The sequence below is a fragment of the Rattus norvegicus genome, chromosome 13, assembly GCF_036323735.1.
Source record: "Rattus norvegicus strain BN/NHsdMcwi chromosome 13, GRCr8, whole genome shotgun sequence".
Lineage (NCBI taxonomy): Eukaryota > Metazoa > Chordata > Mammalia > Rodentia > Muridae > Rattus > Rattus norvegicus.
In genome coordinates this window covers 97,098,401-97,111,121 of record NC_086031.1, presented here as the reverse complement: position 1 = coordinate 97,111,121, position 12,721 = coordinate 97,098,401, and the positions used below count along the sequence as shown (strand labels likewise).

Here is a 12,721-nt window from a genome sequence, read left to right as displayed (position 1 = left end):
CAGGAACGAATGTGGCTTACCTCATCTCTCTGCTTCAGATAGCCTCTTAGACGCCTCATGTACAAATACCTTAGAGGGCAAAGGGACCAAGGCTGGTCAAAGGCGTGTGAGAATGCCTGTAGGGGATCCATCTATACGGCGGCCTTTCCCCTTTCACACAGGGCCGGAAGCTGCTGTGTCTCAAATGCCCCCTGCATCTGAATGCTTGACTTACATCAGCTGCCATGCACAGTCTAGCAATGACCGCTGGGGGAAAGCATTCTAAATTTCTGCATGAAGAAACAAAGGCCCAATGAGCTTAGTAATGGATCCAAGCTCACAGCCAGGTGGTCCTGGAGGAGGCAGGTTCTGAAGCCCACGCTCTCCCATGCTGCGCTGGAGAGCTAGAGCCTGTGGCTGTCTGAGAGGGAGGGATCTGAATGCCTGTTGTGTAGAAGGGTGATGGAATAGGAGAAACCACTGGACCTAATGGGCTATGGACTAGGAGGTTTTGCGCTGGGTAATCTTGGACCTGCCGGTGGTCAGGGGCCATTTCTGTAGCAACAGAAGGCAGCCTTGTCTTTGTGCCAGCTGCTAGACTGGGTGTAATTAGGTGGGAAAAGGCCTGAAGCATCCACACAGGCAAATCATAACCTTGCAATTAAGAAAAGCTACCCGGTAATGAAGTGTGAAGACGCCCGTGCTGTGCTCACGTTGGGGAGCCGGTCAGCCAGGACTGAGCTGCTCTGCGTAGCTTGCATGTAGCTCTGAGGTGGGCACTGCCCAAGTCCGAGGAGAGTACCAATCTTGGTACTCTTCCCTCCTCCACAGGCCCATCTGTTTCCATACTGAGGAGGCTGTGGAAGAGGACCTGCTCCCTCACACCACAGGGACTTTGGGGTATTTAAAAGAATTATGTTGGGACCACACCATGCTTGGAACATCACCAGATTTCCCTCAGTCATTAAGTACCTAAGGTGGGAAGATTCACCATCAGTAACATCTGTGGTGAAAATGGCTGCTAGGGGCTGAGTTGAGTGCTACCAGGCAGGGTGCAGGTGAGCCGCAGTTAAACAGCAATGCTCTCCCCTCACCCCACAGCCTGTGCATGAGAACAATGTCTGTGAGCTCCCTGATGCCCCCGGCTGTCTTCCCGGGGCCTGGTTGCAACCTTCTTTAGTGTCCAGGTCAGACTGCCATTCTGCTGCTGGTGAATTTCCTAGAAACAGGCGAGATGGCCTTCGACAGCTCTGTGTGCCTCGTGGGAGGTGGGACTCTTGTCCAGAGGTGTCTGGGACACGATCCGTATGAGGAAGCTTGGAAGGGAACGAGCGTGAGGTGTGGCTGCCTGGTAGATATTTCCCATGGGGGTGGGGGCCCAGTTCCTCAGGGCACACACACACTGTCAAGGCAGTGGCATGTCACCACGAGTCAACTCCCTGGAATAAAAGGAGCTGATGACATGGGGCTTCACCAGGGACTTCGAGAGGCTGTCACTCAACCTGCAATTGCCCACAACCGTAAGCTGGGGCTCAGCGCCACTCTGCCACGAATGGTGGCCGTGCATATGTCAGGGCAAAGCCCACCCTTTGGATATGGTGTCTCCTTCAGCTGTGCGTTCTTGATCCCCACGTCTTATTTCTACCACCCACCATCAACATCACCCACTTCCCGCCCCCCCAACTCCACTCCACTATTAAAGTAGTCACGCTCCAAACTGTCGTTTTCTTTTTTAATTTTTAATCGGTCTGTGTTGAGAGAAAGCGGGATTCGATCGAGCCTCCAGCCCCCCGGTGCTCTACCAGCACAGTGATTTTAATGGATGAGAGTTTGGTTGTATTTGTTTACAACCCAGAGGAGGGATGGAAACGACACCATGGACCGACGTGTGTTCGGAGAGACGCTTCTTCAAAAAAACCGATGGATTGCTTAGGCACAACACCCAGTGGGTGCCATGAGACCCTCCTAGAAACTTGGGATAGCAGGCAGGCAGGGTGACTCGGGGCTGGGAGGCCAGCCTTTGGACTTAGCGGGATGAAATAGAGCTGAGGGGCTGAGGGATGGTCATGAAAGATCCTGCTTATGCTTTCGTCCTCCTCCAAACGCAGAATGTGTTCACAGAAACTTGCCTTTTTGGAAAATAAGTGAACGGTTAGGTTTTAGGGTCAGAACAATGGGACAGCAATGGCCCACGTAGGACGGCATGAGCAGATAAATGTGAGTGGGGTCTGCCCAATGCCCAAACCAAACACGACCAGGTTACTTGGTCCACCACAAGATGCATCTGAACTCGTTCTCCCCACGTGTAAAGTCACTGGTCTACCCCACGCCACAGGTCCACTGCCAGACCATGGACACAGGCACCGATGCATGTCACCAGAGGGCAGCGCAGAGCATGGGGGCTTGGCATGAAGACATTTCCAGAAAGCAGAGGTGGCTTTTCCTTTCCTTTCTCTGTCAAACTGCCACTTCCTTCTGCTTTGATCAGCTGTGGGAGCCCGTCCCTTCCGAGTAAGGGCAAAGAGAGGATCTGCTCCTGGGTTTGCAGGTCAACACGGGCTTTTTACAGATGCCGACCTGTCCAGATCTAAAGTCCCTAGACAGTTCAAAGCAGAGTTTAGAAGCAGATTTATACAATATGGCATGCTTTTGGAGGAGCAGGGACTGCTGTTAACAGAAGCAACAGGATATGTGACTCGCCAGGATGTGTGTGGCACTGTCTCACGCTTCGTAGCAAGAGACACTCAGCTCTGTCATGGGGGGTGAGGCTGAGAGAGTCCCCTCTGCCCTCTGTTCCCTGCAGGTCATGATAAACCCTTGAGTCTCATTTGAAAGCACCGCCATTGCTGTCGGCCAGACCCACAGTCCTGCTGGAGTTGTGTGGTATGAATCACCGTCCTCGTGTAGATAGATTAAAAGCACCCCCTTGTGCCCAAGCTCTGTCCTCCTGTGGCCTCTCTCCAAGGTTCAAGGCTCTTTCCCCCAAAGGGGACAGTGGGGTTAGCAGGATGTTACCAGACTAGGGATCCTCTTCCATGAGTGGGATCTCTGGAAAGCAAGAGATGGTTATTTGCTTAGTCGGACTGAAAGCTACATGGTTTGGAGTTACGAGCCTCGTTAAAACAGCTCCATCCTAGAAATCAGCGAAGAAAGGAAAACGTTAAGTTCCATACATCCATTAAAGGTCAAATAAAACCGCGTCCCTTCTCCCCACCCCATACACCGTCTATCTGCTAGAGAGCAATTTGTGATTTTATATCCAGCTCATAAAAAGGATAATGTTAAACTTTCACCACAAGCCCTCATAGTTGCTTAGGCCAAACTGCTACCATTTCAAGCGCAGAGAGGCAGGGTGGAGCCCAGGAAGGGCGCTCTGAGGGGCCAGCGGGCCTGTTTCTGCCCTGTTTCTGCTGCGTACTGGGGCCACACTTTACAGAGCCATGCTGGGCTTCCCTCCCTAGGAAGTGGTGCCCTGATGACTCAGACACACTTCACTTACTCATGAGCCACGGTCTTCCCCATGACAGATGAACCTTTCGATGCACATGGGTAAAGCGACCTCGGGGCACATATCACTTCTCTGGGGTCGGGTGGGGATGTGTCACTCCACAAGTGAGGCTGGCAGCAGTTCTCCACTGTACCAGCCTTCCTCAGGGCCACAGTGGGAAGGTGGGGCCCAATGTGCACAGCGACATTGAAGAACCAGATTCCTTAAGTCAGTCTTAGCAGGCGTGCTGGGACTTGGAACACAGCTCTGCCTGTGTGTGATACTGTTCCCAAATGCCACCTCCAGGCCCTATTCAATTAAAGGACAGGAAGGTACCCTCCATCCCATATGATAGGTGTTCTTAAGGCTTTAACTCCATGGCTTGGTTCCCTTTGGGGGCCTCATGAAATTCCTATTCCTGGGCTCATTCCTCACAGAATACTGGTCATTCTTTGTCACAGCTGGCCTGCTGGTAGCCCTATAAGCAGAGAGAATGAGAAGCAATGCCCACTGGATAAGAAGCAGGCCCACAGCCTTGACCCCGTCCTGAGACACTAGCCTTGGCTTTGGGAATGCTTACCATCTGCAATGTCGATGCCTGGGCTTGTGGATGCTACCTCCCCTGCTGTGCTTGAAATCGTGTCAGGGGTGTCTGGGGCAGGGCGGCTGCCCCCTTGGCACATCGGGGGTGAATATAGACTCTGGAGCATCTCGGAGGAGCCCGAGGTACTGTCACAGGTTTCTGACTCCCCAGGGCCTGTGTCCGTGTCCCCGGAGCCGGGGTAGGCTGGAGGGCTCTGGTCATCCACAGGTAAAGGACAGCCCTGGCCCACGGAGGCCAGGTACCCGGGGCCTAAGGCACTCGAGCTGCCATTCACAGCCTCATCGTAGGTCGGGAGCATGACAGGCACTCCGTCCACTACCACGAAGTCAGGGTCACTGCTGGAACTCCTGGGAGGACCCCTGTGCAGAGGAAGCAATGGAGACACGTCAGGGTCTACAGGCCCCCAGGAATGAGGCAGCGTGGAGAAACAGCCTCTCCTCCCAAGTCCCTGGCAGGTGTGCTGTGGGGCATGCATGGTCCATTTCTGCAGAGAGGTTTTCTGTCGATCCATCTCCATTCTGAGGACGGACAGACACTAAGTGCCCAGAGAGGACAGTCAGTCTGCACTTACTAGGCTGCTTCTCTGTAAAAACAAAACAAAAAACCACCCCCACCCATTTTCAGAGAGGTAGACAAAGTACAACAGAGCACAGAAAAGGTGAGCTATTAATTCCCATCTCCGACTGTGCTATTCCAAATACTCAGTTCATGGCCACCCCAGACCCAGTGCAGCACCGTGGACCAGGCCGGACCTGCACAGTTGCTGTGAAAGTTTTGGGGGAGCCAGGCTACCAACCTGGCAGGTCCTCTCGTCCCCGTGGATCCCATACACAGCTCCTGGCCCCAGAAGAGGCCAGAGCAGTTAAGTAGCTTAGAGCTTGACTCTTTCTGTTGGGGAACTGAACTTGGAAGATGCGGCCAGAGAAATAACACAGCAGGGAGAGGAAGTGATCTGTTCGGCTGTAATGGTGCTCAAAACTCCGAGTGCTTCTGGGAGGGCACACGCAATGTCTGGACGTGGCATTTGTGGGGGAGGGGTGGCACTGGCCTACAGTGTTCGCTGACATGAAAGGGACAGCTTCAAGCCTGTGGCTATTTGAAACATCTTGCAACAGCATAGGTGTTAGGGCAACTGACTCTCTGCTCCACAGAGAGAGGATAACAGAGAAATTAAGAGAGGACCGAGGCCTGCACTCCCTAGAAGGTGGGAGGCAGGAAGCAGGGAGAGCATGCTTCCAACCTGGAGATGCTAATGTGTCTGGATGCTCACTCTCCTCTGCCCAGTCCATGGTCTCCCGTTAGCCTCTCTGGCTCACTCACGACTTCCTTCTTGCTCCCTGCTTTCAAAATGTCAGGCCAGAGCAGGCTGATACCTTCATCTCCTTTCTCACCCTAACGACTCATGCTCAGGCCACATTCCCCTCTGCACAGCTCAAACCATGTTATGTGACTTTGATATACTTGGATCTCAAACACCTGGGACCCGGAGAACACTGCCATCTATCCTTGGCATGCCCCTGAGTACCACATATTCTGTTTGCACAGATGACGCCATTTCCCCTAAACAACTCGAGGCCATTGTAGGAGAATCAAGTGAGGCTTGAGAAGATTTCAAAAAACACCCTAGTAGTCTATATCTTGGAAAACTCTTCTGAGCATACTATATATAAAAAAAAGATGGCTTGGGGGCCGTTTGAAAGTCTAATGCACCATAAATCACAGCTGTGTAGTCTAGCTTTTTCTCTGTGATCCTTTGGCCTTCTTGAGAAACTATAATTGCTTAGTGATAGAACACGGTCCCCTGATTAATAAATAATAATGCCGAGGACCCAGAGAGCAGATGGTTTGAGAATGAAAGGTTCTCAGCAAAGGCTTGGAGATACTACCGGGGAGGTGCCGACAAGCCTCAGGGCCTGGAGAGGACATAAGTGCCTCCCACACCCAGCGCTCGTGCCTGCTGGGTCTGACCTGTGATGTTTCTGCTGCCAGGATTGGGAGCACTAAATTGAGATGAGGCTGTCCTGGAGTGGGTGTAGGTTGATGGTCATGCAGGTGAGAGCAGACACAAGATAAAACGAGGCCTGTCATTGGATGAGAAGGAAGGGAGGCGGGAGCAGAGGTTTTAGAAGGAGAGGGAGAGGCAGAAAGGAGGAGAAGCAACATGGAGGCAGACGTAAAGGATCCTCACCATGCATCTCTACACAGATACAGGTTGTTATGAATATTTCTTAAGGGATGGATTTCTATAGGTCAATTTACCTTATCTAGGTGGGTGGTTTATATCTTTACCAATTGGTGATGAGTTTATTGTGTGGATGTATTGGATTGAGAACTTAACATATAAATCTGATTACTAAATTGCAGTTTATTGAGTCCTGATTTCACTGGGCAGTTGGGAGTTTATACTTTGACTACGAGGGGGCAGTTGTGGGGAACGTGTGCAGAGTGCATGGCAGGGAGCTGCGATAGGCCAGCTCATGCTAGACTTCTAGAGCCCTGATTTTACTGGGTATCTGGAACTAGAGAGTTCACGGCTAGCAGAGAACCACCAGAAGAGATACTAACCAGAGATAAATGATGGTTAGTTCCATATGATCCACCAGTGCTGGAACTAACACTAGAGACCAGCATGGCAAGGTGTCATGCTGGAACAGCCCGTGGACTGCTTAGGTCAGAGAGTAGTTGGGGGCAGCATGGAACCTCTGAGATAAAGATACCCCGCAGTGCCATGTGGCCCTACAGGTGCCAGAGCTAGCATGGGATAAAAGGTTTAGCCATTTTTTAATATCTACCACAACAATGTGGGGACTTAGGGAAGCTGTCACTTCTGTCCCTCTCCACACTCCTGGGATGTGAGGGAGACAGAGTTGTGTTGGAGGGAACAGAGTAGTTGGCTCCTCCTTCTTGAAGGCCCAAACAATTGTCCTTTTCTCAGGAACCTCAAATTCCTTGTTCTGATGACTAGGTTCCATGGTGAGGGCAACTCACGGATGGGAGGATGACTGACTTAGCAGTGAGGTGACAAGGCTCAGTTGTAAGGAAAGCTCTGGCATGAGGAGGACACCAACCAGAGCCCTCTCATGCAGCTGAGGAGGAACGAAAGTCACCTTCCAAAGACCCATATCCCCTCCCAGGTCTTCTCTGGTTTCTCACTCTGGTCTGTTCTCCTTCCAGAAGCTTCCTATCCAATTAGCTGACTTCTGCTATGACACATCTCTGACCTTTTCCTCCCCAGGTATGTAACAAGTCATCTTTTAGGGCCACAGCAGGTAGACCAAGATGGGAGGTGCTCCTGATGGGGTGTGCACAACTTGTATCCTTGGCCTGGTTCCCTTCTCCAGTTCCCCCCAGTGCCTGCTTCAGAACGGTCTGCCCAGGGAAGCAGGGATGTATTATGAGTTGCCCTGGTGCTGTCTGTATTCTGATGTTAATTCTGCTTCCTCAAGAGGAGCTGTGCCAATGACAACAATTGGATCACATACTCATGTGATTTCATGTGGACCTTCTCTCCATTTTAACTGGTCAAATAGAGGCTAGAGCCTGTGATTGGCAGTGGAAGGGGAAGGTGGATCTGGATTTTTAGAGAGTGAGGGAAGAGTAGGGAACAAGAAAGGAAGAAGATGGAAGGAAGAGCAGGGCCACATGGCCTGGAGAAGCCATGAGTAGCAAGGGATCTCATAGTTGGGAATAAATTAGTGTAGTGGTGAATCTCCCCAGTCTAGGCATACGACTTATAAATATTATAACCAAGTTGTGTATTTTTGCATAGGCATATTTGGATTAGAGATTTACTACAACAAGTTGGCGCCCAACGTGGGGCATGAACCCATGAACTTGGAATTTAGAGTCCCGTGCTCTAACGAACTGAGGGGTCTGTCTCCACCATAGTGCTTTCTCCCTGAGAGGCCATCCTTAAGCTCTACCTTCATCTGTGCTCTGTGATGCACTGACCTGGGGGGGAAGTGGGCCTTGAACTTGGTCTGGAACATCCTGGCCAGGATGACGAGCAGTAACACCAGCAGCACACTGGTGGCTGTGAATGCCACGATCTTCCATGTGGTCAGGAGGGTCTCGTGGGTACTGGGCCACGTTTGTTCTGTCATAAGAGATAACAGAGCCAGGCATGAGGTGCATGTCCCTTTCCTGGTCATCTGGTACATGAGGTACTTCCTGGGACTCAAGAGACACACCCTACCTCCAGTACAGCTGGTTAAGTCATGTTAGGACCCACACAATGCTAAAACCTATCTCTAGCATGGGTCCTTCTGAGTTGGAGACATACTGGCAGGTGATATACATGTAGACACTACGGTGGCTGTAGACTTGCATGTTCATGTTGCAGCCTGAGGAGGAGGACACGGCGAAGGACAAAGCAGTGATGTAACTGCTTCTTAGGAAGAGAGTGAAAGTTGTCCTTCGGCCCTGTTCTGGGTCTGTTCTGACATGGCCCAAAGCACTGTTCTCTGTTCTCGGGTGAAGGATGGATACGCAAGGGCATTCAAGACTAAGGGTACATGGCTGTAGATTTTCTTCCTTTTGCTCCCAACACATCCCATCCCATGATCCCACTCAGTGGTTATTCTCTTAGGCTCAGTGCCTCTCCTCTTGCTGGCTCACATGACATCTACTTGCCTTCAGATACACAGCATTATACTTCCGAACCCAGAAGAGCAGCATTCAACCACCAGTGCTGATTGGGGCAGTAGCCCTGGCTGTGGTTTGGAAAACGCTTGAGAGAGTGGGCAGGAATCAGAAGAACAGAAGAAGGGTGTATGCTGGTACCAGGTCTCCTTCATGGGGCCGCTTTCTAGGCATGCTGGAACCGGTGGCAAAGACGGCTTGCCATCTTATATTATCTATTCTGAGGCAGTGGAGCCGGTATACAGTCTCTCCACTTGTGTGAGGTCAGTTCTTACCCACAATCATATTGGGAGAGGAGAGTGAGGTCATGCACCATTCAGGCTCCATGTGCATATTTCTGGTTACACCTATGGGGCTGCATACCAGCGGGTGGTACCGAGGCTTTGAGAAGTTGCAGAAGCTGAATTTCTCCAGGGTACCAGGGCTATGACTCACTTTAGAAGTATTTCTGACCCTCTGTACCAGGCCTGAAATCCCTTCACAGAGGCCACCTGTATCCACAATGGTCACTTTCTACAGCCTGGTCCTGAGGCTCGTGACAGGGTGGGAGTGGATACCATTCAGGACATAGTCTGACCACAGCTTGAAGGCTGCCCTCGGAGGACCTAAGGACGCGGCCTCCAGTCTTACCTGATTTGATGCAGTAGACTTGGTAGGAAGGAAACCACTCTCCATACTGGCAGGTGATGTACTTGTAGTCACTGGTGAGGCTGTAGCCGGGATCACAGTAGAATTCCACCACAGTCCCATGGTTGTAGCGCTCACAAGGCCTCGGGTGGCAGATGAAATCTCCGTGACTCACCATAGGAGGTAGTGGACAAACTTGGGCAGTTGGGGAGAATAAAAGTTTCAGAACCACAGGTTCCATGCACGAGTCATCCAGACATAATACAGGCATGGCCAACCACAGCTGCTTCAGGATGTACTTACGCTTAGAACACCAGATTAAGGAACAGGCCAGCGACAGCCTATATTTCCACAGAAGGTCAGTGGAAGCCTGCTAGGATATTCTGAGCACGAATGTCATATGTTGTAAAGCACATAGTAAAAGAGGCTCCTCTTACAACGAGAAGCTTATGCCTGTACAGTAGACAGTATTCAGCTACTCTATTAATAATGTATGCTATTATATGCCAGATAACCTAGTAAATGAAATCAAGGTATTTATGGACAAAATCTTTACCCAATGGCCCAGTGGTGCCAAGTCTGCTTCTGTTTACCAAAGCGGTCACCTGGAACTGTTTAAATTGGGGATCTGTTGTCCCACCTCACCCTCATGTCCTGCTGGGGTTTGGTCAGTGACAAGCAGGTAGGGATTCTCTTCTGTTTGCAGACTTCGCCTTGGCCCCTCACACACAGGTGTAATGGGAATATGAACTAAAAGCCTGAAGTCCTAGGCTTTCTTCTGTTAACACACTGTGTGACCTTAAGCGAGTCACTGAACCCTCAGTAAGCCCTGGTCTCTTCCTTCGTCTTTATTCTGTTCTTGATGATGGTTGAGGGTTTTCTGAGCCATGCTGTACGATGTTAGGGGAAAGGGTAGTTTCCGGTCTCCTACCTTGAGATCACACCTGAGCTGCAAATGTAGATCTGGCTACATTTCTGACATTGGATAGTTTTAGTGGAGCTTCTTGTTTATCCATCTCAGGATGCAAAGGTCTCTAAACAGCTCATCACTCAGACCCTTCAGGAAACAACCAAGCTACCAATGCATGGCATTCAGGCCACACAGCGGAAACCATTAAAAAGGCTAAAACCCAAGACAGACAAGTCCAAAAGAGAGTCAACTTTTACGACTCTTCCTCGGAGTAACCAAATACAGGCAGAACCCCCTGGCACTATTCACCACACCTCAAATTGGCCAAAGTTTTCAGAGAGCATATGGGGGTACAACAACCTTCGGTGTGTGTTCCTCAAGCTGGATGGCAAGACGGGTCCCTGATGGAGGTTCCCCAAGATGTGCCCCTATCTCTAATCCTGCAAAGAACAGTGCGGTATATATCTTTCCAGCTCTCTTGTAGATGAGGGAACAAGCTGAGGGAAGAGGCAGGTGTAGGAGAAGTCACTGAGACTTGCTAAACATGGGTACAGAACTGAACTCGGGCAGAATAACTCAGCAGTCGATGACCCCAAGCCAGTCCTTCTTATCCCAGCATCCCCATGAAATCCAGGAGCGTCTGGGGGGGGGTGTACTTAGGAATGCTGCTAAGGTTCAGGGCCACTCTGTACTAGTGGTTCAGTGGGGCTGGGCAGGACCTGGGCATCAAGGGAACTCAATAAGGAAGTAGAGAAATGGCAAAGGTTATAAATAGCAGGACACTGCCACTCCTGGTTGGCTGGAAGAAAGGGTTGTTGGGTCCTGGGAGAAGTGGAACAGCAGAGGTTGGTCATAGAGAAGCAGGAGCCAAAGCAACTGCCTCCAGGGCAGAGAGAGAGTGAGGGGGACACTGGAAGCAGTGTCCTGCAGGGACTCTAGGAAGTGAGGTCTGTGGGAGGGATCCCAGCTGGAACAGAGCATGTACAGGGAAGGGCCCAGAGGTGGATCTGAGGCCCAAGTTGTGCGCAGTTCAATGGTGGCTTCTGAGAGGACCCTCCAGGTAGGCATTGGAAAAGTCAGAGTCTGAGTTCTGACTTTAACACTAAGGAGCTGTCTGCTGCCTGGGAGTGTCCCCTTGGCTGGCACATACCCTCCTCTGCACTGCCTACACCATGGTATGATGCATTGCTATTTCTGTTTCCACGAAGGGCTCTGTCCAGAGCGTCCATGGGTGCTCAGGAGGTAAGAAAGATGGCTGGTGACCAGGAAGGACAGAGAGAGGGAATCCATAATCACACCTCTGAGAACACCAGAGATGCAACGGAATGGGCTCCTCCTTTGTGTAGTCATCCTGAGGAATGACAACTCTGGCTTGCACGCATGCACACATGCATGCATTTATGCATCCCCACAAACATACACACATACATAAATTACATACATACATTCACACATTACATACATACATATATACATTCATACATTCATACATACACGCATACATACATTCATATCAGAAGAGTTATAAATGTAAAGCTTATTTCAAAATCCTGACATGGGGCTCAAAGGACTCTCACTATCACCTAACACTGCCTCACCAGGACACTCTGCATCTTCCTCACAGCCTTCCTAGGAGGCAGACAGACTGACAGATGCACTTGCCCACACAGTGATCCAGGCTCAGCCTGCTTCCAGTGCCCCGAGTGGAGCACCTGTGTGGAGTCACGTATTCTAGAGACACCATGCGGCTCTGCACCACAGCTTCAGCTCAACACCCCTTCCGCCCCTGACTCAGAGACCCCTCAGCTACCAGCAAGAGCTGTGGGTGGTGAGAACCAAGGGTGGGTCCTGTGCAACTCTAGTTTTTAAAGCATTTCCTTCCACTTTAGAGAAGATCACCGGCAGTTACTACTTTCCAGAGGATTGCGGCCTGCGTGTCCCGGAAGAACCCAAGCAAGGCTCTGCTGAGGCTCAGCAGGGATGGATCTTAGCTACAGTCTCCCGGTGTCACCGCTCTACTCCTTATTTGCCATTTGCCGGACAGAGGGTGACGTCTCCTTGCAGAGCGGGGGACATACCTGCCTGCCTAATGGCTGCAGACTAGCTTTCTATCAGTCACTCGCAGAACTCGACAGAGGTGGGCTGGGTGGGACAGAGGATAGGAGTTAAGAGTCAGAGGCCAGAGGTCACAGTCTGCTCGTGCTGGACACTAGTGGCCGGATAGGCAATCTGAAGGTCTGCTATCACACCTCAGTTCCCCAAGTGGGGACCACTCCTCTCCCCAGCCTGCCACTTGGGAACTCCCCGGGCAATTCTTTTCCGTGCTGATGAGGTCTGTCCTCACTGTGCACCACACCTCTCTCTCCCCTCCTTGGATAGAGTACAACAGTAACACCCACAGCCTTCCTGGGCCCTTTGTGCATTCTGTACACTACACACACGTTTCTCTACTTAGACAATCCATCCCGAGTCT

At 51.1% G+C, this 12,721-nt stretch overlaps 1 protein-coding gene across 4 annotated transcripts in view; it reads right to left on the bottom strand.

Moving 5' to 3' along the window:
• Positions 1-1,702: 1,702 nt before the first annotated feature.
• Susd4 (sushi domain containing 4) overlaps positions 1,703-12,721 on the bottom strand; it is a 126,553-nt gene continuing 115,534 nt past the window's right edge. For 2 of the 4 annotated variants that reach the window (XM_063272171.1, XM_063272172.1), the window contains exons 6-9: positions 9,342-9,540; positions 8,022-8,166; positions 4,047-4,429; positions 1,703-3,027 (exon numbers count right to left, since the gene is read on the bottom strand). In XM_063272171.1, the coding sequence (XP_063128241.1) occupies positions 2,999-3,027; positions 4,047-4,429; positions 8,022-8,166; positions 9,342-9,540 (756 nt within the window). In that variant the 3' untranslated portion in view covers positions 1,703-2,998. The remainder of the gene's footprint in view (positions 3,028-4,046; positions 4,430-8,021; positions 8,167-9,341; positions 9,541-12,721) is intronic. The other 2 variants (XM_039090566.2, NM_001105982.1) reach the window with 2 other exon arrangements.